Raw genomic sequence first — 26,736 nt, 5'->3', positions numbered from 1 at the left:
ATCTATTCACGAGAGATCACACACTTCAGTGCAGCATTGGAAATACAGATGTAAATGGAATTACAGAGAATCACATGGATAATCTCAGTGTGACATGCAATGGAATAGCGTATGCTTGGAATTTATATCCCAGACATCACAAAAACTCAATAACCTTACAGATAGTGAGAAAGTGGTCTGATGACTCAATTTACAGGAATGCTGAAAAACTGTGGTTTTTGAAGTAAAGTTCTGTATTGTCTGAACGCAATGAATAATCTCCATCCTTGCTCATACAAAAAGTGCTGATAATATATGTACTAATATATGATTAATAGTTATCCATTTATTTGTTTGTTCTATCCATGTAACTGAATAAGCCTATTGGAATGAGTTAGACAGAAGCACCTGACTAGCAGCAATGTGTTCTGTCATCTATTTTATATTTCCAGAGCATATAATACTTAGTATTGTGATAAAACGGCAGGTCTCCAGCTGACACCTGGACAACATTTTCTTCTCATAGGTCAAGAGGCTGCACTTGCTCAACAAGCAACCTTCTCTGTTGGTTTCCTGTAATGCTTTGGCCTCATTTCCCAACTTGAGTGGCCATCAGTCATAAACTTCTGCATTATAAATACCATTAACAAGGAACGCATAAATACAAAACTAAAAGCCAATATTCAAGAAAGCCCCTGGCATCCTTGTTATGCAGTTATGTGAAATAAGCTTTTCATCCAGGCTAAAAGGTAATACTTTAGATATACCAGTTCAGCTCCTCTATGCAGCTGGGAATTTCTATTTGTATTATTAGTTACCTGGAAAAGGTCTCTGAAGGATGGATGAGCAGCTGGATTGGGTACAAAGGGAAGGGCATAGAATGGAAGGAATTCTGTAGTTTGGCTCAGTGCCGCCCCACTGGTTTCCAAGTAGGTTTTAAAATGAGAAATTCGTTCTTCACAGTCGGCACGGTCCTATATATAAACAGGAAAGTAACGGACATTATTATTTATATCTCATGTCAAATAGATGTTTAAAAAAAAGTGGATAAAATACTTGCTAAAATAATGCTCCAGGAAAAAGAAAAAAGAAGAGAAGTCATCCTTGCTCCCAACTGCTAGAAAGTATACCTATGTAGTCTATCAATACAGAGATCCATGGTGGTTGTCACATAGACAGTTCCTGCCTGCCCTAGTCTGAGCAGCAGTAAGTGACATCTGCCCACGCAGCAAGTGTAGTTTACTGTCTTGGGCATTATTATACTACTGTACCTGCAAACCTAATGTATTTTTAGCTGTGGATGGAATTGTGGAATTTGAGCCCCCACAAAAAACTTGCATTCATGTATTGAACCACCTTTACCTTGTTTTAAAGAGGACCATTCATGTCATCAGAGATCTCCGGTTTTACATACCACTAGAAAGCCGTCAATTTGCTGAATTAGGCACAGTGTCAGCATTTCTGGTATACTCCCCAATGCTGGGAGATATTGGTGCCATTAGTTTCAGCACCGCTACCTCTCCACTGTCAGAATGGAGGGCCTTACAGCTCAGCGTCATCGCTGGGCAGTGAGGAACGTCTCCTGACAATACTCTTCCATAGCCTTGTACTGTCAGGAAAGGGGGTATTCCTCACAGCCCTGCAATGACGTGAATCTGTAAGGCCCACCTTTCTGACAGTGTGGAGATATTGCTGCAGAAACTAATGGAACTGATATCTCCTGCACCAGGGCGCGCTGAATTCAGTGCATTGTCTGCTTTCTAGTAGTATGTAATACCACTCATCTTTGAGGACATGAAAAGTCCTCTTTACACACTTTTGGCACGTCATCCGTTAAGAAGCGTGGCTTATTAGAAAGTGGAGTAGCTTACTGAAAAGGTGGCTGGCTCAGGATACAACTCTGTATCAACATTTTGTGGCATAGACTAAGCCAACTAATCGATGGTATAAACTGAGACTACATAGGCTTAATTTAAGACAAGCCAAATTTATTTTCCTGTGTCAACCACTGTGATAAAGCTGACTCAGTTGAAGACTGCTTACACTCTCTAAATATTACACCGAATTAGTAAATCTGCCCCAGTGTTTTCAAATAAGTGTACTTACAATTTAACTCATGGAGAAATTAACAGGAAATGTATGGGAGGTGCAAGGACAATATGACAAAGTTAGGTCGGAGGATAGGACATCAAAAATTCCAGACAATAGCCCATTAACTATTGCCATGACAAGGATATGAGTGGCCATCTCTTATAAGCCAAGAAAAGCAGACCACTCCCGATACTGATATCTCTCACTTGTCAGATATGTAACAAGAACCACAAAAAGGTCACGGCACAGGAAGTCTAAAAATGAAAATCTGGGCCCTAATCTTGGTAACCTTGGTTTGCACACCTCCAGCCTACTGCTTCCATGTATTAAGCAAAATTAAAGGCTATGTACACCTAAGCAAACAAATGTTTTTATTTGCCTAATACATATAAAATCAAAAAGAAGCAACTTTGCAATAGGTCTTTTTTCTTAGAGATTTGGTTCTACAGCTTCTCACAAGCTCATGCATCTCCATGGCAACAGACAACAAACAAACTTTGTGTAGTCTAATCCTGCAATTAGGTTCCTTTGTATTTGTCCTCTCTGTCAGGCTACCCTACTATATGTACCACAGCGGGCAAATAGAAGAAAGCAAGAGACTGAGAGACTACAGGATTATACTACAAAGAATCTGCTTACCATTGAGACACACAGTCTGCAGAAGAGCTGTATAAACTAAACCATAAGGCCATTACACAATGTATGCCAAAGTAAGTGCTATTACGGTATTTGCTAGGACTGTATATACAAACATAGCTATCCATCGATAATGGGGCATGAAACCCACAGAATATATAAGTTTTCAAGACACAGTCTGGGATAGATAACACCAAGGAAAATAAGGCAAGCCTAAATATAGATTGGGTTCACAGCCTCCAGTATCATCCACAATATTGCTAAAACTAAACTAAAGCTGTTTTTACAACCACAGGGTTAACATGTATAGCAAAGCTTTATCTGTATACCAAGAAATCTAAGTGTATCATACATCTTAAATGGAACATTTTGTTTAAAAATGACTCCATTACTTCCTTTTCTTAACTACTGTTAACAGGGAAGAAGTTTGGGATAGACGTCCCCATAATCATGAACATGAAATAAATTTTAAAGGGGTTGTCCAGTGTGAGAAAAATAATGAGAAACAAATATCATTGCTTGTACGATGAATAGTTATACAATGTTCCAATATACTTTCCGTATCAATTCCTCCTGGTTCTTTAGGTTTCTGCTTGTTGTCATTCATTCTGTTTACTTCCAGTGGATAAGAATCAGTCCATGGTCACGTGGATAGATTCACAGGTGCACAGTTTGTTACCAAGGAGAGTTCTGATCATTAAGCTATGACTGTAACGAACTATGCACCCGTGAATCCATCCATATGAGCATGGACTGTCCACCACATTGACTGATTTTTATCCTCTGGAAGCATAATCAAGGAATGACAGCAAGCAGAGGTCTTTAAAAAAAAAAGTGAGGCAGTGATATGGAGAATATTGGAAAAACTGTATAACTTTTCTTTATACAAACAATAACTTTTGTCTCAATATTTGTTCGAAATTGAACGACCCCTTTAAAAAAAAAAAATTGTCAATAAAATACCATAAATTAAATACACAGCCATAGATAATAGATTCCCATCAAATGTCCATTTTGGTCCGACTGATGACTGAACTGCACAGAGCTGAAAAGAAAAAAAAAATACTGACAATGTTCAAAGCCTTGTTCTCCCCCAGTGCAGTTCATGCCCCTATTGCATTTGAGCCTCATCTGCATGTTTATATAAAAAAACAAAACAAAGACAAACCCCCCCCCCCCAATATTTCAAGGGAATGTTGCACCTATGCTCAACATATTGTTCATTCCAGTGCACTGTGATTGGTTTGATACTGAGTTTGCTGTGACAGACTTCCATTAATGTATCATGCATCTCAGATATAGAGGGTTAGAGATGCTTTTCTACACCACAAACTTGCTGACCCAAACATACATATGATTTGTCTTGGCAGGTAGATAATGAATCCAACGTCCAAAAGCCAACATGAAATAAGTCATTCACCGGGTTCTGAACAATTTGCTTGTGTGAAGGATGTCCGTAGTTTGGAGTATCGGACCGCCTCTCTTAACCATACGATGGAGGCCTTCGATGCCATATGGTCTTCCTGGGACAGCCATTGCATTTTGCAGGGTCTTCCCTTTCTTTCCCTTGTCATCTTCCGATACTCTCTGTTACTTGTTTATTTGTTCTTTCTGTGCTGTGGCACAATTACCTTGTTCTTTTTTATTATTATTATTATTATTATTAAAAATTTCAATACAAATTACAGTAAAATAAAAAAAAAAAAAAGAAGTAATTCCTTATACATAATTGATAAATAATCTAAGAGAACGCGGCCAATAAAACACCCAATTGACAGCTATAATTACTGTATAAATAAGAATAAAATACTTGCGGTCCCCTGTATGTTTCTCGGGCCCTGCTACATTACTGATCTGTGTTTATTTTGTTTAGATTTGTTATAAATAGAGATGAGCAAGTACTATTTGAAACAACCATTTCAAATAGCACGCACCCATAGGAATGATGGAAGCGGCTGGCACACCGATTTTGCCGGCGGCTGGCCGCTTAACCACCTGCGTACCGGCTAAGTCCATTCATTCCTATGGGTGCGTGCTATTCGAAACGGGAGTTTCGAATAGTACTCGCTTAGGGCTTGTTCACATCTGCGCCCGGTCTCTGTTTTACAGGTTTCCGTTTCCTGCACAAAACAGAGCAGGAGACGGAAAGCTGTAGGACTCTTAAAAACCCATTCATTTGAATGGGTTTGAAAGGTGTCCGGCTGTGAGCGTTTTATGCTCTCTGCCGCAAAACCGTTTTTTTTAAACCGGACACAGAGTCGGACATGCAGTACTCTGTGTCCAGTTTTAAAAAAAACGGTTTCGCGGCAGAGAGCATAAAACGCTCACAGGTGCTCATGCCCAGACCAGGTCTGACAGTTTTCCGTCTTCTGCATGCAGAAGACGGAAAGCTCAGAACGGAGTCCGGGCACTAGTGTGAACCCAGCGTCATCTCTAGAATAAAGAATTTATAAAAATAAAATAAAATACATGTGACATCATTATTCAGACTTACAATCCGCCCCATATTATTCTTTAAGGGAAAAATGGCAAAGTGGATATGAAGGTAAAATTCTAGCTTTTGTGCCAAAGGATCTGTGCTGCGGACCTCCAGAGGGACATGCTCATTCCACTTCTCAAAGAATCTTTCCCTGTAACCATCTTCAAAGGCAGTGAGGAGATCTTTCTGCAAGATAGGACGAAAGTATAAAAGTCTGGGCCTTATTTAACCATTTTTGCAAGCAAGTTTCCAAATACTTTCCACTGTAAAAGTCAAGCTTATTTTATTCAAGTATGTAAGTCTAAAGAACAAGAGACTTTTAAAAACTTGTAGTTTTTCTGTAACTCGCAAATTCTTGCAATAATGTCATTATTAAAAAAAGATGCTGACAATCTTAATGTACTCACATGTAGGGGATATGCAGCGGTTTTAATATCTAGATTTGAGACTGCAATCTATTACAGTAATGTGGACAAGGTTGTGACAAATTTCATCCACATACCATATAAAAAAAAAACTTCTGTGGAGTCAACTTTCACTATTCTAGAGTGAAATCCACAGCAACACACACTAGAAGTTTTCTGTCCAGTGTTGAGGTACCCTAGAAGGTAAGTGACAGTGGCTTATTCCCTGCTCTCTATAGCAGCAAACGTGTACTTAGATCACATTTATAGAGCGGTCAAAGAAGATAGCTGCCATAAGTTTATGGCGAGTTTATCGATTTTCTGAAATTACATACACTAACATGTAAAGGCATATGAAACAATAATGTGGCCCACTACTTGCTGGCGCATAGGTAGATGTCCATCCGCTGCCTATGGGCACAGTATGTACACAGACCACCATGTTAATGGCTCCCAAGCTCGTGGTGGGAAAGTGATTCACCCACATGATTGCTTTACTAGCTGTGCCATTCTACTTTGCTGAACACTTTGAGCACTTCTGCAACAGTAAATGCAAGTTAGGAGATGGTCAAATGAGTAAATCGCCATCCTGGCTGGCAGAAGTCTGTTTACACATTGTACAGAAAAAAGCAGTCAACCCCTTTAAGGTCTTATTCACAATATATTAACATTATAATATTCACAATATATTATTATAATATTTTATGCCAAATTCATCAAATGCTGCATGATGTTTGATACAGTGAGCACATCTGTAAATCTATTTTATATGTTACCCCCTTGAGAGAGAATGCAACAATTTTTGCAATTTTTTAAACAGCCGCATTTGATAAATCTGGGGTACAGACAACTCAATAGGCTAACCATGCCCACTTTACCACCAGATGTGAAGTTAGGCCTGGTTCTCATCGGTTTTCAGTATTCCGTTCGGGGAGTCCACATGGGGACCCCCCGAATGGAATACCGAATGCATTGACAAGTAGTGAGCTTATGAAAGCACACGGACCCCACAGACTACAATGGGGTCCGTGTGTTTTCCACTCAGAACATGCGGAGAGGAAAGTAGTTCATGAAATACTTTTCTCTCCGCATGTTCTGTGCAGATACCATGCAGAAAACACACGGACTCCATTTTAGTCTATGGGGTCCGTATGCTTTCATAAGCTCACTGCTTGTCAATACGTTCGGTATTCCGTTCAGGGGATCCCCATGCGGAATTCCCAAACGGAATACCGAACGCAGATGTGAACCAGTCCTTATTGGCGTAAGAATACAAAATGTTGCAATTTTTTTGCAAAGACTAACTCAAAAGTAGCCAAATTTGTACACTGCAACAATTTTTATGCCATAACTGAAGCGTGTAGGGCACACTAGTTTCCTCCCAGTATGTTTGCTGTGCTTTAAAATGCTTGTAAACAATGCTGCATGCTTCAAGTGTTGTCTGGTGGCATTTTTCAAGTCTATGAAAGAGAACTGCTTTCTTAGAGCATGAGAAAGAAAAAAAGAAAAAAGGAAAGAAAGCATGCCATAAATGAACAAAAAAAGCTCCATATTTAGTACATTTTATATTTCACTATAGACATTACAGTGACATCAGGCTGCATCATTTCTGATCTCACAGAAGTAAAAAACAATTGATCAAACGTTATAATGGAATGAAACAAAGCTAACATGTCGAGTGTGTGAAGGGTTAAGAAATCACTTAATAATTACTTAATAAGTAGGGGGATGGTCTTATCATATCCTGTGCTGCACCCACACTCCCATACCTATGTGCTCACCCTGACTACAGGAAAGATGACCTTATCCTAATTTACTCTCTGTTGTCTGAATGTAAAAGAATTAAGCAATATATTCTTACCGACAAGACGTTTCCTAACATTCACCACCCTGTCTGCAGGAGGTTACACCAAGAGGTGAAGATCAACTCAGACAGGGCGTTGCACCATACTACCAGAAAAGCACCCCCTCCCCAGTGTTAACATTCCACACATTGCGTGTCTAACTGCTCCACAAATGTTACAACAACCTACAATTTTAATTACAATAAACGTCCCAATGATACTCGTCTCAGAGCCTGCTCGCATTTAATGGCTCAGAGGCTCAGTAAATATATACATATTTTACATTCCTAAAAAACAGGCTTAGAACACTAAGTAACGGCCAAAAAATATACATATATACATATATATATATATATATATATATATTATATATATATTTCAAAGAAAAATAATTGCAGCAGCACCAGCAAATCTGGGGATTATCCCACAAATTGCACAGCAGAAACCCCTCTCCAGGCAAAAGGGTTTGCAATAGAAAAAACAACCCGGTCTGTCAGCAACTTGTATGGATGGAAAATGTCCTTTTATTGGAAAAAGCAGTACACCACGTATCGGCCCACACTGGGACCTTTCTCAAGTGCAAATAAACACATCTACTCCAGTGTAATTTATATAACAAACCACCAATCCACGCCCTTGTAACAGAGAGCCAATCATTAGTTTCTTATAATCACCAAATCCTATATACAACATACATTTTCAGTGCATCAAACCATGGTTATAACCACCATATGATCTAGCAAAGGATGTAACATGTCCTGCTCAGCTACTGCTTGTTGCAGACACATTAAAGTTTTTTTATATGCTGGAGCAACAAGCAGTAGCTGAGCAGGACATGTTACATCCTTTGCTAGATCATATGGTGGCTATAACCATGGTTTGATGAACTTGAAAATGGTCCCAGTGTGGACCAATACGTGGTGTACTGCTTATTCCAATAAAAGGACATTTTCCATCTATACCAGTTGCTGACAGACCGGATTGTTATATATATATATATATATATATATATATATATATATATATATATATATATATATATATATATATAATATATAGTGTGTGTGGCCCCCACTGAGAAAGACCTCCAAGAAAGCCTGTCAGTGCTGGAAAAATTCAGCACCACATGGGCCCTACCCATCAACCAGAAGAAGTCCAAAGCCATGGTTTTTCAAAAGAAGGGCCACAATAAAGCCTCCACCACCCCACAATTCACTCTGAACGGCTCCACACTGGAGAAAACAAACAGCTACACCTACCTGTGGCTGGAGCTCAGCCAATCAGGAAGCTTCAAAGCAGCAATAGAAACCCTGAAAGCAAAAGCCTGCCATCGGAAGACAACTGTACCACCTCAAACCACCGGTGAGGGTCTGGCTGAAGATATTTGACGCAGTCATCTCCCCGACCCTTCTCTATGGCAGCGAGGTTTGGGGCCCAGCCACCTACCCAGACCAGTCAAAGTGGGATTCCAGCCCAACAGAGAACTTCCATCTGGAGTTCTGCAAATACCTGCTCCAGGTCCATCGCAACACCTCCAACATGGCCTGCAGGGCAGAGCTAGGCAGACTCCCCCTATGGCTCACCATACAGAAGAGGGCGCTATCTTTCCAGGCACACATCCAGGGGAGCAAGCCCGACTCCTACCACCACCAAGCTTGGCTAAGCCACCGGAGCAAACCAGACACTCACCAACCAAACAGCCAACCACCAAACCAAAAACACCAACAGATGATAACCAAGGCTGAAATAAAGGCGACCACAGAGGCAAACAGAGAGCGGTACATTGAAGAATGGAGAAACAAAATAAATAACTCCAAGAAACTCACTGTGTACCAATCCCTACAAAGAGACTACACCATGGCCACCTACCTGGAGAGAATACGCCACCCCAAGCACAGACAGACCCTGAGCCGGTACAGACTGAGCGCCCACAACCTAGAGATAGAGACGGGACGATACAGGCAGACGTACAAGCCACGGGAGAACAGACTGTGCCAGCACTGTGACCAGGGGGCCCTAGAAGACGAGACCCACTTCCTGCTACACTGCACCAAATACTCAGCTGTGAGGGTTGTCTACTACCAAAGACTCTCTGCCCACATCCCAGACTTCATATCTGCAAACGAGAAGAGGCAACTCTACATCCTACTGGGAGAAGAAGAGGCCACTGTGGAGATCGCTGCCCAATACGTGTCCAGCTGTCACCAAACAAGAGGAAGATGAGACTCCACGGACTGTTATATTTATCCCAATACACCCGCCCCATCCCGCCATATAGCGGTCACCAACGAAGAGGAAGATGAGACTCCACGGACTGTTATACCTCAAACCAACCGCCCCGCCCCACCCCACCTCCCCATATAGCGGTCACCAACTAAGAAGAAGACGAGACTCCATGGACTGTTATACCCCAACCCCCCCCCCCCCATACCCACCCGAATCCAAACCCCCCCCCCCCCCTCCCACACACTCTACTAGCTTTGGCAATGCCAAATATCTATTCGGACGTGCCAATAAAGCTTTTTTTATTTGATTTGATTTGTGTGTGTGTGTACATATACACACACATACAAACACGCATCTAAAACGCTAGTATGACAGCTAGCCACAAGGACTGCAGTTTATGTCCATTCAAACCTCAAGTCATACAGCAAGACGTTAAGAGAAAATAATAAATCTACAAATTGTACAGCGCTGCGGAATATGTTGGCGCTATATAAATAAAATTAATTATTAATTATTATTATTATTAGAGATGAGCGAACAGTGTTCTATCGAACTCATGTTCGATCGGATATTAGGCTGTTCGGCATGTTCGAATCGAATCGAACACCGCGTGGTAAAGTGCGCCATTACTCGATTCCCCTCCCACCTTCCCTGGCGCCTTTTTTGCTCCAATAACAGCGCAGGGTAGGTGGGACAGGAACTACGACACCGGTGACGTTGAAAAAAGTAGGCAAAACCCATTGGCTGCCGAAAACATGTGACCTCTAATTTAAAAGAACAGCGCCGCCCAGCTTCGCGTCATTCTGAGCTTGCAATTCACCGAGGACGGAGGTTTCCGTCCAGCTAGCTAGGGCTTAGATTCTGGGTAGGCAGGGACAGGCTAGGATAGGAAGGAGAAGACAACCAACAGCTCTTATAAGAGCTAAATTCCAGGGAGAAGCTTGTCAGTGTAACGTGGCACTGACGGGCTCAATCGCCGCAACCCAGCTTTCCCAGGATCCTGAATGGAATACACTGTCAGTGTATTCCCGTATACCCGATATATACCCCCGATACCCGTTCCAACGGTGTGCCCCCCCACCTTCACCCCAGAAATACCCTGCAAGTCCCCTAGCAATAGAATTGGGGCTATATACACCCACTATTTTTGCTACTGCCATATAGTGCCATTGTCTCACTGGGAATTCAAAGAATATATTGGGCTTACATATAACTTCAATTCCAGGGAGAAGCTTGTCAGTGTAACGTGGCACTGACGGGCTCAATCGCCGCAACCCAGCTTTCCCAGGATCCTGAATGGAACACACTGACAGTGTATTCCCGTATACCCCATATATACACCCCAAATCCCCGTTCCAACGGTGTGCCCCCCCACCTTCACCTCAGAAATACCCTGCAAGTCCCCTAGCAATAGAATTGGGGCTATATACACCCACAATTTTTGCTACTGGTATACAGTGCCATTGTCTCACTGGGAATTCAAAGAATATATGGGGGTTATGTGCACCCACAATTTTTAATACTGCTATACAGTGCCATTGTCTGACTGGGAATTCAAAGAATATATGGGGGTTATGTGCACCCACAATTTTTAATACTGGTATATAGTGCCATTGTCTGACTGGGAATTCAAAGAATATATGGGGGTTACGTGCACCCACAATTTTTAATACTGGTATACAGTGCCATTGTCTGACTGGGAATTCAAAGAATATATGGGGGTTACGTGCACCCACAATTTTTAATACTGCTATACAGTTCCTTTGTCTCACTGGGAATTCAAAGAATATATGGGGGTTATGTGCACCCACAATTTTTAATACTGGTATACAGTGCCATTGTCTGACTGGGAATTCAAAGAATATATGGGGGTTACGTGCACCCACAATTTTTAATACTGCTATACAGTTCCTTTGTCTCACTGGGAATTCAAAGAATATATGGGGGTTATGTGCACCCACAATTTTTAATACTGGTATACAGTGCCATTGTCTGACTGGGAATTCAAAGAATATATGGGGGTTATGTGCACCCACAATTTTTAATACTGGTATACAGTGCCATTGTCTGACTGGGAATTCAAAGAATATATGGGGGTTATGTGCACCCACAATTTTTACTACTGGTATACAGTGCCATTGTCTGACTGGGAATTCAAAGAATATATGGGGGTTACGTGCACCCACAATTTTTAATACTGGTATACAGTGCCATTGTCTGACTGGGAATTCAAAGAATATATGGGGGTTATGTGCACCCACAATTTTTAATACTGGTATACAGTTCCTTTGTCTCACTGGGAATTCAAAGAATATATGGGGGTTATGTGCACCCACAATTTTTAATACTGGTATACAGTGCCATTGTCTGACTGGGAATTCAAAGAATATATGGGGGTTACGTGCACCCACAATTTTTAATACTGCTATACAGTTCCTTTGTCTCACTGGGAATTCAAAGAATATATGGGGGTTATGTGCACCCACAATTTTTAATACTGGTATACAGTGCCATTGTCTGACTGGGAATTCAAAGAATATGTGGGGGTTATGTGCACCCACAATTTTTAATACTGGTATACAGTGCCATTGTCTGACTGGGAATTCAAAGAATATATGGGGGTTATGTGCACCCACAATTTTTAATACTGGTATACAGTGCCATTGTCTGACTGGGAATTCAAAGAATATATGGGGGTTATGTGCACCCACAATTTTTACTACTGGTATACAGTGCCATTGTCTGACTGGGAATTCAAAGAATATATGGGGGTTACGTGCACCCACAATTTTTAATACTGGTATACAGTGCCATTGTCTGACTGGGAATTCAAAGAATATATGGGGGTTATGTGCACCCACAATTTTTAATACTGGTATATAGTGCCATTGTCTGACTGGGAATTCAAAGAATATATGGGGGTTACGTGCACCCACAATTTTTAATACTGCTATACAGTGCCATTGTCTGACTGGGAATTCAAAGAATATATGGGGGTTATGTGCACCCACAATTTTTAATACTGGTATACAGTGCCATTGTCTGACTGGGAATTCAAAGAATATATGGGGGTTATGTGCACCCACAATTTTTACTACTGGTATACAGTGCCATTGTCTGACTGGGAATTCAAAGAATATATGGGGGTTACGTGCACCCACAATTTTTAATACTGGTATACAGTGCCATTGTCTGACTGGGAATTCAAAGAATATATGGGGGTTATGTGCACCCACAATTTTTAATACTGGTATACAGTGCCATTGTCTGACTGGGAATTCAAAGAATATATGGGGGTTATGTGCACCCACAATTTTTAATACTGGTATATAGTGCCATTGTCTGACTGGGAATTCAAAGAATATATGGGGGTTACGTTCACCCACAATTTTTAATACTGCTATACAGTGCCATTGTCTGACTGGGAATTCAAAGAATATATGGGGGTTATGTGCACCCACAATTTTTAATACTGGTATACAGTGCCATTGTCTGACTGGGAATTCAAAGAATATATGGGGGTTATGTGCACCCACAATTTTTACTACTGGTATACAGTGCCATTGTCTGACTGGGAATTCAAAGAATATATGGGGGTTACGTGCACCCACAATTTTTAATACTGGTATACAGTGCCATTGTCTGACTGGGAATTCAAAGAATATATGGGGGTTATGTGCACCCACAATTTTTAATACTGGTATACAGTGCCATTGTCTGACTGGGAATTCAAAGAATATATGGGGGTTATGTGCACCCACAATTTTTACTACTGGTATACAGTGCCATTGTCTGACTGGGAATTCAAAGAATATATGGGGGTTACGTGCACCCACAATTTTTAATACTGGTATACAGTGCCATTGTCTGACTGGGAATTCAAAGAATATATGGGGGTTATGTGCACCCACAATTTTTAATACTGGTATATAGTGCCATTGTCTGACTGGGAATTCAAAGAATATATGGGGGTTACGTGCACCCACAATTTTTAATACTGCTATACAGTGCCATTGTCTGACTGGGAATTCAAAGAATATATGGGGGTTATGTGCACCCACAATTTTTACTACTGGTATACAGTGCCATTGTCTGACTGGGAATTCAAAGAATATATGGGGGTTATGTGCACCCACAATTTTTAATACTGCTATACAGTTCCTTTGTCTCACTGGGAATTCAAAGAATATATGGGGGTTATGTGCACCCACAATTTTTAATACTGGTATACAGTGCCATTGTCTGACTGGGAATTCAAAGAATATATGGGGGTTATGTGCACCCACAATTTTTAATACTGCTATACAGTTCCTTTGTCTCACTGGGAATTCAAAGAATATATGGGGGTTATGTGCACCCACAATTTTTAATACTGGTATACAGTGCCATTGTCTGACTGGGAATTCAAAGAATATATGGGGGTTATGTGCACCCACAATTTTTACTACTGGTATACAGTGCCATTGTCTGACTGGGAATTCAAAGAATATATGGGGGTTACGTGCACCCACAATTTTTAATACTGGTATACAGTGCCATTGTCTGACTGGGAATTCAAAGAATATATGGGGGTTATGTGCACCCACAATTTTTAATACTGGTATATAGTGCCATTGTCTGACTGGGAATTCAAAGAATATATGGGGGTTACGTGCACCCACAATTTTTAATACTGCTATACAGTGCCATTGTCTGACTGGGAATTCAAAGAATATATGGGGGTTATGTGCACCCACAATTTTTACTACTGGTATACAGTGCCATTGTCTGACTGGGAATTCAAAGAATATATGGGGGTTATGTGCACCCACAATTTTTAATACTGCTATACAGTTCCTTTGTCTCACTGGGAATTCAAAGAATATATGGGGGTTATGTGCACCCACAATTTTTAATACTGGTATACAGTGCCATTGTCTGACTGGGAATTCAAAGAATATATGGGGGTTATGTGCACCCACAATTTTTACTACTGGTATACAGTGCCATTGTCTGACTGGGAATTCAAAGAATATATGGGGGTTACGTGCACCCACAATTTTTAATACTGGTATACAGTGCCATTGTCTGACTGGGAATTCAAAGAATATATGGGGGTTATGTGCACCCACAATTTTTAATACTGGTATACAGTGCCATTGTCTGACTGGGAATTCAAAGAATATATGGGGGTTATGTGCACCCACAATTTTTACTACTGGTATACAGTGCCATTGTCTGACTGGGAATTCAAAGAATATATGGGGGTTACGTGCACCCACAATTTTTAATACTGGTATACAGTGCCATTGTCTGACTGGGAATTCAAAGAATATATGGGGGTTATGTGCACCCACAATTTTTAATACTGGTATATAGTGCCATTGTCTGACTGGGAATTCAAAGAATATATGGGGGTTACGTGCACCCACAATTTTTAATACTGCTATACAGTGCCATTGTCTGACTGGGAATTCAAAGAATATATGGGGGTTATGTGCACCCACAATTTTTACTACTGGTATACAGTGCCATTGTCTGACTGGGAATTCAAAGAATATATGGGGGTTATGTGCACCCACAATTTTTAATACTGGTATACAGTGCCATTGTCTGACTGGGAATTCAAAGAATATATGGGGGTTACGTGCACCCACAATTTTTAATACTGCTATACAGTTCCTTTGTCTCACTGGGAATTCAAAGAATATATGGGGGTTATGTGCACCCACAATTTTTACTACTGGTATACAGTGCCATTGTCTGACTGGGAATTCAAAGAATATATGGGGGTTACGTGCACCCACAATTTTTAATACTGGTATACAGTGCCATTGTCTGACTGGGAATTCAAAGAATATATGGGGGTTATGTGCACCCACAATTTTTAATACTGGTATATAGTGCCATTGTCTGACTGGGAATTCAAAGAATATATGGGGGTTATGTGCACCCACAATTTTTAATACTGCTATACAGTGCCATTGTCTGACTGGGAATTCAAAGAATATATGGGGGTTATGTGCACCCACAATTTTTAATACTGGTATACAGTGCCATTGTCTCACTGGGAATTCCACAAATAATTTGGGGATTCATTCACCCTACATCTCAGGCTCTTGCCATATTCACCCAGGTTGTCAGTGCTGCACCAGCTCGTTCCCAGACAGCTCGGCCCGAAAAACGCGTTACCTATATAGAGGATTTGGACAATGAAGACAACATGTTCTAAATCTAATGTCTGCACCTTCTCCAGAATTAAAATAAAGGCAGCGTTTAACTTTCAAATAGCACTGCACAAAGGAAGAGCTTATCAGCTTGTCTCATGACATGCTACTGAAAAGTTTCATTTGTGTATCTTAATGTAAATATAGTTGTATAAGCTTTTTGGGTTTTAGGCACTGCCAAGTTATTTATTACCACCCACTCCCTTATAATGATGATGACGCCAAAGTCACTGTGGGTGTTCAGAGCTCACAGCTTTGGGTGACATTTGTCTTGCTCTCTGTCGGTACCAGCTGTCTTTTTGGATACCGTAAAGTTATGTTGACTTTATTAACAGCTATAGAAGCTTTAGCCAGGTTGTGACGGTGTGTAACCCTAACAACACTAAGTGGGATACACATTAATAGTCAGTCTATGTACGCTAAACGTATCACTGAAGTAATTTTTTTTCCCTCTCCCCTAATATAAGAAAGGAACAGACATTAGACCTAGACCGGGGTTCGAGGCTTGAAAAAATCCAGTATTATTTGTTCTTCATGATGTGAAATATGTGTTGAAAAGCAACCCAAGATGAAGTCAGCCATGTGTGCCAGTGTGTTACTTGGCATGCCTTTGCTGGCCCCAACTGTAAGGGTCACTCTCCATTTCCTCCATTTTCCACTCCCCTTCACACCATTTGTGGTGAAGCAATGGGATGCACTGAAGTGCACCCTCTAGCCTCGTGTGGGATAGGGACATCAGATGCCACTCCAACCCCCTCGTCTTCCTCCGCCAGCCAACGGTGCGAAGATGAGAGGAGTGTGCTCTGAATGTTTTCTGCCTAGCAGAGGCTAGTTCTCACTTACGAAAATGGCCCCACTTTGACCTGTATATCAGGCACAATGGTGTAGGTTTCAAAGAAACATGGCACCAACAAGTTGGAAAACGTGGGCCATGCGTGGACCGTGTTTGAGTCTGGCAAGCTCCAGATCTGCTACCAGGTTCCAGCCATTATCACAGGCGCAAAAATGCCAGGCCCCAGGTGTAGCAGGGAAAAAAAAATGCCATCTCAGCCAGGATGGCATCCCTGACCTCGGAGGCACTGTGCTGTCTGTCCCCCAAGCTGATCAGTTTCAGCACGGCCTACTGACATCTCCCCATGCCAGTGTTACAGTGTTTTCCGCTAGTAGCTGGGGTGGAGGTTGCAGCTTCGTAGGGTTTCAGTCTACTCCTGCCATGGCCTGGGAGAGGAGATAGGCCACCCCAGTTTGCACCCGGGGAACAGACTCCACCACATTCACCCTGCCTGTCATTAAAGATAAGCACTGCAGCATCCCTGACCACAGGCGCTTGTCCATGTGTCGGTGGTCAAGTGGACCTTGCAGCAAAGCGCAGAGCTCTGGGCCCGACTGATGTTATGGGACACATGCAGGCGCAAGGCAGAGACAGCACACCAAGAGAAGTAGTAACGGCTAGGCCCAGCATAGGGAGGTGCCCCAGCTGCCATCTGCTGACGGAAGGCCTGGGTCTCCAGAAGCATAAACAAACACCAACATCTCCAGGGCCAGCAGTTTATCGATGAGGCTGTTACAGGCTTGGGCATGGGGGTGGGTTGTATTGTACTTCTGCCTGCAATGAAAAGCTTGGGAAATGTGGAGTGGCTGGGAAGAGGCGCATGATGGTGCAGGCCAAAAGGGCGCATGAGGGTGAACTCCCCAATGTGTCAGAGATAGGTGTGTAGGTGTCCTTGCATCATATACTTGCACCATATTTGGCTTTGGAAGTTAATTTTGTGCCAAAAAGTGGTTAAGACAGCGATCCCTCAGCTACTCCCGTTACACTGTCTATTGAAGTTACCATCTGTGGAAGTGGACCACCATTTCTAAGATCCCAAAGGAAGCAGGCAAGAGATGTGCAGTTCAGAAAAAAAGATGAGAAAATAAGTTTAGGCTGTAGAGCACAGAGGGATCGGAGAGGACAGAGCTGGTGTCGGCCAGGTATTCCCACAACATGCGCCTATACTTGTCCCTCCTGGTGACACTAGGCCCCTGAGTGGCAGTAATTTGTCCAGGGGGGCCATTAACGTGTTCCAGACCTAGGAATAAGTCTTCCAACAGGGTAGAGTTTTGCATGCCTTTGCTTCTACCCACTGTTTTTGCTGCTTAGCTTCCCTCCACATCTACTCTGCTTTCACCCCTAAACATCACCCCAGTTTATGCCTTTGCTTCTACCCAGGTTTTTTGTTGATTTAGCTTCCCTCTACATCTACACTGCTTTAGCCCCTAGACATCACCCCTGTCCATGTGGGGTCGGTGGCCTCGTCATCCACCAACTCCTCTTCCAATTGCGCACTGCCCCCTTACTGCAAACCGCACATGACCACAGCTTGCCTTGATGGCAACTGTGTCTCATGATCCCCACTTAGGTCCAGACAAGTCGGTGGCGGGTCCAAAACCCCAAAATTGGAAGGAAATGGCAGATGCTGCAGTATTTCTAACACCTGTTCCTGGTGCTCGGGCCTGGTCTGTGTTGTACCCTGCACCCTGCTTAACGCATCTGCCATATCCGAAGTTGTGCTGAGCGCATGCTAATGTTTCGTGTCCAGTGCAATGGATGGGATGGGATTTCACATAAGTCTGCCACCCATGGCCACTCATGGTTGAGCAACTGAGGGAGTTGACTTTGACGAACCCGAGGGTTTTGGAGTTGGAACTACATCAAAGGTCTGTGCTGCTCACACACTCTGCTCAACACATGATATGTTTAGTGCCAGCAGTGTGGAGACGTCGCACAACAGCCGTTGTTCCAGCAGGTACAGGCGTTGTAGGAGTGCATAGAGGCTAGCAGCGGCAACTATACACTTTAAAAACTATCCGCACAAGCGCCACACTTTCACCAGTAGCTCAGGAACATTGGGGTACCTTTTTCAAAAGATTAGCAGCAATGAGTTAAAAACGTGGCCCAGGCATGGAATATGTTGCAGGCTGCCAAGCTACAGAGCCAATCCCAGGTTACGGCCATTATCACACATGACAACATGCCTGGGCCCAGGTGCAGTGGCAAAAACCACATTGCCGTCTCATCGAGGATGGCATGACTCACTTTGTAGGCAGTGTGCTGTCTGGCCCCCAAGCTGATGAGCTTCAGCACGGCCCGCTGACGTCTCCCCACATCAGTGTTGCAGCGTTTCCAGCTCGTAGCTGGGGTCAATTTAACAGCGGAGGAGGGTGGTGTTTCAGCCCTCCTCCCAGGAATGTTGTGTGGGGAGACAAGTCAGGCCACCACATTTTGCGACCCGGTCCACGCCTCAACTACATTCAACCACTGTGCCCAAATTGAAAGGTAGCGTCCCTGTCCGCATGCACTTGTCCATTCGTAACTGGTCACATGGAACTTTAGGGCTAAGCGCTGAATTTAGGGACCGCCTCATGTTTGGGGGAAAGTGCTGGTGTGGACGGCACAGTGCGGTGGCGCAGTAGACACTCTGCCCAAAAAGGGCAGAGTGTCCCCCAGCCGGGATTCCAACATCTCCTGGGCCAGATTTCTTGAGATGAGGCCGTTGAAGCCTTGGGCATGTGGGTGGGTTGCGCTGTACTTTAGCATGAAATGAAAGGCTTGGGAGATGGGGAGTTGCTGGGAAGAGGCGCATGATGGCGCGGGCAAAAGGAGAAATGGCAGGAAAAGGTGAGGATAAGGGTGAACTCCCCAAAGTGTCAGAGGCAGATGTGGAGGTGTCCTGGCTCCTGGTCTGGACTGCAGCGCCAGCCCTGTCAACAGTGGAAGAGGCAGTGGCCGCCAGGCCAAACGACGATTATCCTGCGCTTGCTCTCACCCCAGCCCAGGGCTTGCCTTCCAAATGATGGCACCCGCAAGAGGTGGTGAGATTCCTCTCCGCAGATCTCCAAACCATCTTGGACTTGCAAATTGCACTAAATTTGTCATGTAACTGACATGTATATGATGAGTCTATCCATTGTCTGTTCATTTTGGTGAAAGTCAGCCTGTCAGCTGACAGACAGCTGTGCTTGTCAGTGATGATGTCACCGGCTGCTTGTACCCCCAGTTTTTGCTGCTTAGCTTGCCTCCACATCCACACTGCTTTTGCCCCTACACATCACCCCTATCCATGCCTGTGCCTCTAGCCATAAGTCTGCCACCCATGGAAACTCATGGTGCAGAAAGTGAGGGAGCTGACTCTGAGGAACCCTTGGGTTTTGTAGCTGGTACTCCATCAAAGGTCTCTGCTGCTCACACACCCTGCTGAACATACGGTATCTAGGGTTAGAGCGTGTGGTGACCTCGCACAACAGTAGGTGCTTCAGGCAGATGTAGGCCTTGCTGGAGTGTATTGCGGCTAGCTCCAGGTACTGTAGACTTGGGAAAGTGGGTGTCCAAGTGCCGCACTTTCACCCTTAGCTCAGCTAATTTGGGGTATGTTTTTAAAAATCATTGCACCACTACATTGAACATGTGGGCCAGGCATGGAACGTGTTGGAGGCTGGCAAGCTCCAGAGCCCTCCAACAAGCTAAAAAACCTGGCCCCAGGGGCAGCGGGGATAAACAAATTGCCATCTCATCCAGGATGGCATCCCTGACCTCAGAGGCAGTGTGCTGTCCGTCTCCCAAGCTGATGAGCTTCAGCCCAGTCTGCTGACGTCTCCCCACACCAGTGTTGCAGCGTTTTCAGCTCGTAGCTGGGGTAAATCTAACAGCGGAGGAGGAGGAGGGTGGTGTTTCAGCCCTCCTCCCAGGAATGTTTTGTGGGGAAACAAGTCAGGAAAATTCTTGAAACGGGAGAGTTTTGCATCTTTGCCCTTGCTGCCTATGGACATCCCTTTGCCTCTAGCCACCATTTTCCCTGCTTTGCTTGCCTCCACATCCACACTGCTTTTGCCCCTAGACATCACCCCAGTCCATGCCTTAGCTTGTACCCCCAGTTTTTCCTGCTTAGCTTGCCTCCACATCCACACTGCTTTTGCCCCTAGACATCACCCCAGTCCATGCCTTAGCTTGTACCCCCAGTTTTTCCTGCTTAGCTTGCCTCCACATCCACACTGCTTTTGCCCCTAGACATCACCCCAGTCCATGCCTTAGCTTGTACCCCCAGTTTTTCCTGCTTAGCTTGCCTCCACATCCACACTGCTTTTGCCCCTAGACATCACCCCAGTCCATGCCTTAGCTTGTACCCCCAGTTTTTCCTGCTTAGCTTGCCTCCACATCCACACTGCTTTTGCCCCTAGACATCACCCCAGTCCATGCCTTAGCTTGTACCCCCAGTTTTTCCTGCTTAGCTTGCCTCCACATCCACACTGCTTTTGCCCCTAGACATCACCCCAGTCCATGCCTTAGCTTGTACCCCCAGTTTTTCCTGCTTAGCTTGCCTCCACATCCACACTGCTTTTGCCCCTAGACATCACCCCAGTCCATGCCTTAGCTTGTATCCCCAGTTTTTCCTGCTTAGCTTGCCTCCACATCCACACTGCTTTTGCCCCTAGACATCACCCCAGTCCATGCCTTAGCTTGTATCCCCAGTTTTTCCTGCTTAGCTTGCCTCCACATCCACACTGCTTTTGCCCCTAGACATCACCCCAGTCCATGCCTTAGCTTGTACCCCCAGTTTTTCCTGCTTAGCTTGCCTCCACATCCACACTGCTTTTGCCCCTAGACATCATCCCTATCCATGCCTCTTCCCCTAGCCATAACTCTGCCACCCCTGGAAACTCATGGTGCAGAAACTTTGGTTGCTGACTTTGAGGAACCCTTGGGTTTTGTAGATGGAACTCCATCAAAGGTCTGTGCAGCTCACACACCCTGCTCAAGATATGGTATTGTAGGGTTTCAGCGTGTGTGAATGACGGACAACAGCCTGTGTTTGGACAGATGTAGGCCTTGCTAGAGTGTTTTTAGGCTAGCAGCGACTCCTGTGCACTTGCAAAAGTGGGCGCACAAGCGCCGCATTTTCAACAGTAGCTTCGGTACATTTGGGTATGTTTTTAAAAAACTTTGCACCACTAGGTTAGACGTGGGCCAAACATGGAACGTGTTGGAGGCTGGCAAGCTCCAGAGCCGCTACCAGGTTCCAGCCATTATCACAGGCGTAAAAATGCCAGGCCCCAGGTGTAGCAGGGAAAAAAAAATGCCATCTCAGCCAGGATGGCATCCCTGACCTCGGAGGCACTGTGCTGTCTGTCCCCCAAGCTGATGAGCTTCAGCACCGCCTGCTGACGTCTCCCCACACCAGTGTTTTAGCGTTTGCCGCTAGTAGCTGTGGTGGAGGTTGCAGCGTCGTAGGGTTTCAGTCTACTCCTGCCATGAATTTTGGCCTGGGAGAGGAGATAGGCCACCCCAGTTTGCACCCGAGGAACAGACTCCACCACATTCACCCTGCCTGTCATTAAAGATAAGCACTGCAGCATCCCTGACCACAGGCGCTTGTCCAAGTGTCGGTGGTCAAGTGGACCTTGCAGCAAAGCGCGGAACTAAGGGCCCACCTGATGTTGAGTGACACGTGCTGGTGCAAGGCGGGGACGCCACACCGGGAGAAGTTGAGACGGCTAGGGACGGCATAGTGAGGTGCCACAGTTGCCATCAGGTCCGGGAAGGCGGGAGTTTCAACAAGCCGGAACGCCAACCTCTCCTGGGCCAGCAGTTTAGCGATGTTGGCGTTCTAGGCTTGCGTGGGTGGGTGGTTAGCGGTGTATTTCTGCCGGCGCTCCAATGTCTGAGAGATGGTGGGTTGTTGTAAAGAAGCGCCTGATGGTGCCTTTGATGGTGCAGGAGAAGGAGATAAGACAGAAACAGGGGAGGATGAGGGAGAAGTCAACAAAGTGGCGGAGGCAGATGAAGTGATGTCCTGGCTCGTCCTCTGGAGTGCATCGCCAGCACTGTGAGCAGAGGCAGTGGCATGAACGGCGGGCGACGTTTGTCCTGCCGTTGCTGCCTGCCACTGATTCCATTGCTTGGATTCCAAATGACGGTGCATTGAAGTGGTGGACAGGTTGCTCTTCTCAGGGCCCCTACTCGATTTCGAGAGGCAAATTGTGTAGACGACACTATATCTGTCCTCGGCGCATTCCTTGAAAAAACTCTACACCTTCAAGAAACGTGCCCTCGATGGGGGAGTTTTTCTGGGCTGGGTACAAAAGGGAACATCTTCGGACATTCCGGGTCTGGCCTGGCTTCGGCAAAGCAGCTGACCTCTGCCTCTGGACATGTCTCTGCCTCTAGCTACCCTTTTTGGTGCTGCACCTGCCTCAACATCCACACTACTTTCCCAGCTTGACATCTGCCTTGTCCAGGTGGGGTCGGTGTCCTCGTCGTCCACCACCTCCTCTTCCAACTCCTGTCTCGCCTCCTCCTCCTGCACAATGCGCATGTCAACTGGCTGCCCTGACAGCAACTGCGTCTCATCGTCGTCGATGAGGGTGGGTTGCTGGTCATCCGCCACCAAATCGACCGGAGATGGAATGGAGGAGACTCTAGTGTTTGAGCATCTGGACACAGATACTCGTCTGTTAGGTCCGTGGAATCGCGAAATGGAGGGGCAGGTTGCGGTACAGTCAAAGGAAGGGAGAACAGCTCTGGGGAGCAGGGACAGTTGGGGTTATTGTTCTGAGAAGATTGGGAATTTTGGGTGGAAGGAGGACAAGACTGTTGGGTAAGAGGAGGTAGAGGCTGACTGGCTGGTGGACAATGTGCTTTAAGCGTTATCCGACAGCCATTGCAAGACCTGTTCCTGGTTCTCGGGCCTACTAATCTTTGTACCATTCAGCCTAGTTAATGTGGAACTTTTGTGCAAAGCGCAGAACTTAGGGCCCGCCTGATGTTAAGGGACACACGCTGGTACAAGGCTCAACTCACCCTAAGTGCCAAAAACACTGCTGGTGCAAGGCTCTACTCATGCCAAGGGCCTCAATCTCTGCTGGTAGCTCAGCTTAAGGTCATGTAACTTTGTTTGGAAGGGCTCATGTTAAGGGCTAGAAAAGTGAATTTTGGAAGGTCTTACCACATCACACACACACACACACACACACACACACACACACACACACACTCAAAATGACAGTTAAGGGTGAGGGCTTTTGGAATTCCCATTGCCTATTCCATTTGTGGTTGTCATGGGGAACGTGATTTAAAGGGGTGGTTGTTACTGTTTGTTGAGCTTAAATTGGGGTTTGTGTCCATCCATTTGGGGAGTAAAGAAGGTTTCCAGGTATTTTCCCACTTTGATAGAGGTTTTTTTGAATGTGGAAAGTGTGTAGTTGTTAGGCAGTGATGTTGGGGTAATAGAGGGTCTTTGGTGTGTTAGATGCCCCCAGACATGCTTCCCCTGCTGTCCCAGTGTCATTCCAGAGGTGTTGGCATCATTTCCTGGGGTGTCATAGTGGACTTGGTGACCCTCCAGACACGGATTTGGGTTTCCCCCTTAACGAGTATCTGTTCCCCATAGACTATAATGGGGTTCGAAACCCGTTCGAACACACGAACATTGAGCGGCTGTTCGAATCGAATTTCGAACCTCGAACATTTTAGTGTTCGCTCATCTCTAATTATTATCTATCTAGCAAACGCCATAGTATTCCACATGTGCACAATAAGGGTATGTTACTTGTGGCAAGTACATTATGGGTTTTTCCTCTGTATTTCTGGGTTGAAATCTGCAGCAAAGTGATTGAGAATTCAATAAATCTCAGCCATATGACAAAAAAATTATGTGCAGAAAATGAAAGTAGATATGCTGAAAATTGTAGAATATAATTAATAGAGATGAGCGAGTACCGTTCGGATCAGCCGATCCGAACAGCACGCACGCATTGAAATGAATGGAAGCACCTGGTACTTCCGCTTTGACGCCGGCCAGCCACTTAACCCCCCACGTGCCGGCTACGTCCATTCATTTCAATGCGTGCGTGCTGTTCAGATCGGCTGATCCGAACAGTACTCGCACAATAACTCATTTCCTGAACTTCCTTATATACTCTCTCTTTTTTAGTGATGATTTGTTATGTATGTAGATTTGGAGAAAACAAACTTTAAAGTCTTTGACAAATAAGGCAATTGGTGCACTGGGGGCGAGCCCTTCAGCCTTGGGAGCATTGTTCTTGCTTCTCAAGAAGTATGGGTGAAATCATAACAGTAGAAGGATCAACTGTCACTGTACAGGATGGCATAGGCAGTAGATGGTAGGGTCTTCCGGGTATGAGCAGTGCTCCAGGAAGCTAAAGTCCAGCCCCCAGAGCACCAACTGCCTCATCTGCATGAGATTTCAAAGTTGTTCTTCTCCAAATCTATAAAAGTGACGTACATAACAAGGGCATGGTGTTTATCACTGTAATGTTCTCTGTAATACATTGGTAGCACCTGAATATGCTTGAGGATGGAAACACCACTCAGCCTAAGTGGTTTTTACTAGTAGAAGTGGAAACACCACGTTTTTGGCTGTTGCACAAATGCAAGATGGTGTATGTAACAGGATCAGACATTGCAGAAAACCGGTTATCAAAAAAACTGGGATCTCCTTATTTCCAGTGCAATGTTCTGTAATACATACTATTGTAGTACATTGCACATAGGCTCCCTATGTACAACAGGGAAAGGCAGTCAGGCAGCCTCCTGGCTGTCATGGCAACCCCTCTGGTCCCTCCAAATCATACGATGCCTGTCCAGTCAATGCCCGGCATTGACTGAACAGAGTCGGAGTGCCGAGAGACACTCTACAAATAGGAACACCAACTTGTAATGGCACAGCACAGTTATAAGTAAAGATGCTTTAGAATTGTTATATTATGCAGAACACAAGTGTCCACTCAAACAGACATGACACAATAATTAAAGGGGTGTCCCATCAGATACAACCCTTTTAATAAGAAAAAAAAAAAAAAAAGAAGCAGCCTCAGATCCAGTTTCTGGCATCTCAAACAACAGCTGCTACCAAACTGGAACCAATGGCTTATACAGTAGATTCCAGAAGAAAACGTGCAGCAATAAGGAAAAAAAAAAGCAGTTTTCATGTTTGTACTGATTTCAGGTCCATCCTTTTCAGAATTATTGGATTTCTTCTGTGAGACTGCCCCTCAATAATAAACCCACCTCTTGTTTCTGTTGTCACCCTTGTTTTTCAATTTTTTTTATCTTTACTATCCCTTATTCATGGGATGCGTGAAATATGCTGTACAATTATGTTTGTATTATGTCTTTTGTAATAGTTACCCATACTGCTTATCAGGGACCATTCTTATGTAATCTGTGTGTATGGCTGTGCACAAGCACAATTGTTAGATTAAGATCACGTCTGCATCAGAGCTCAGATCTGTCAGAAGTTGCTGGATGAAAAAGTGCTGCAAGCTTGACATTTCGGTCTTGCTTTTCCAGTTATAAAATAAAAAAAAATAAAAAAGCAGACATTTGACGGACACCCGTTGAAATGCATTGTTTTCAATGGGGTCCCTCAGCTTCGTTTGTATTCGTTATAAAACTGATCTGTTTTTCCATTCTTCTAGTCCTCCAACGGATAACTAAACAAAGAGCTATGGAATTGTGAATAACCTGAACAGATTTAACATGAATACTCAATATTATCTTGGTTCAGTATTAAGATTTACCAACCTGTATAAGTAATGTCCTTGAATCCCTTGTGATAGAGCCATCACCTCTGGGAACTGGTTTTCCTTTAATCTTACACTCCCTTGTAAAGCTCTTCAAAGTCTCGTGAAACTCTCCAAAATTAAGAAACTAAAATAAAATAAATAACAGACATCAGAACACAAACACCAAGACAATTACACTGCCATGTGAAAACTAGTATAGGAAACATGATCATTTTTGGTACAATAATTTTAATAAGTCCTCTAAAAAGTTGTTACTATATTTCCCTGCACCATGGTGGTATTGCACT

At 44.1% G+C, this 26,736-nt stretch overlaps 1 protein-coding gene across 1 annotated transcript in view; it reads right to left on the bottom strand.

Moving 5' to 3' along the window:
• Positions 1-26,736, bottom strand: part of ARMC9 (armadillo repeat containing 9) — a 162,336-nt gene that overhangs the window by 104,863 nt on the left and 30,737 nt on the right. The window contains exons 3-5 of the mRNA XM_075268483.1: positions 26,448-26,573; positions 5,201-5,371; positions 798-953 (exon numbers count right to left, since the gene is read on the bottom strand). Of these exons, the coding sequence (XP_075124584.1) occupies positions 798-953; positions 5,201-5,371; positions 26,448-26,573 (453 nt within the window). The remainder of the gene's footprint in view (positions 1-797; positions 954-5,200; positions 5,372-26,447; positions 26,574-26,736) is intronic.

Source organism: Leptodactylus fuscus, chromosome 3 (assembly GCF_031893055.1).
Source record: "Leptodactylus fuscus isolate aLepFus1 chromosome 3, aLepFus1.hap2, whole genome shotgun sequence".
Classification (NCBI taxonomy): Eukaryota; Metazoa; Chordata; class Amphibia; order Anura; family Leptodactylidae; genus Leptodactylus; species Leptodactylus fuscus.
The sequence above is the reverse complement of the archived record's forward strand: the minus strand, read 5'-3'. Positions and strand labels throughout refer to the sequence as shown.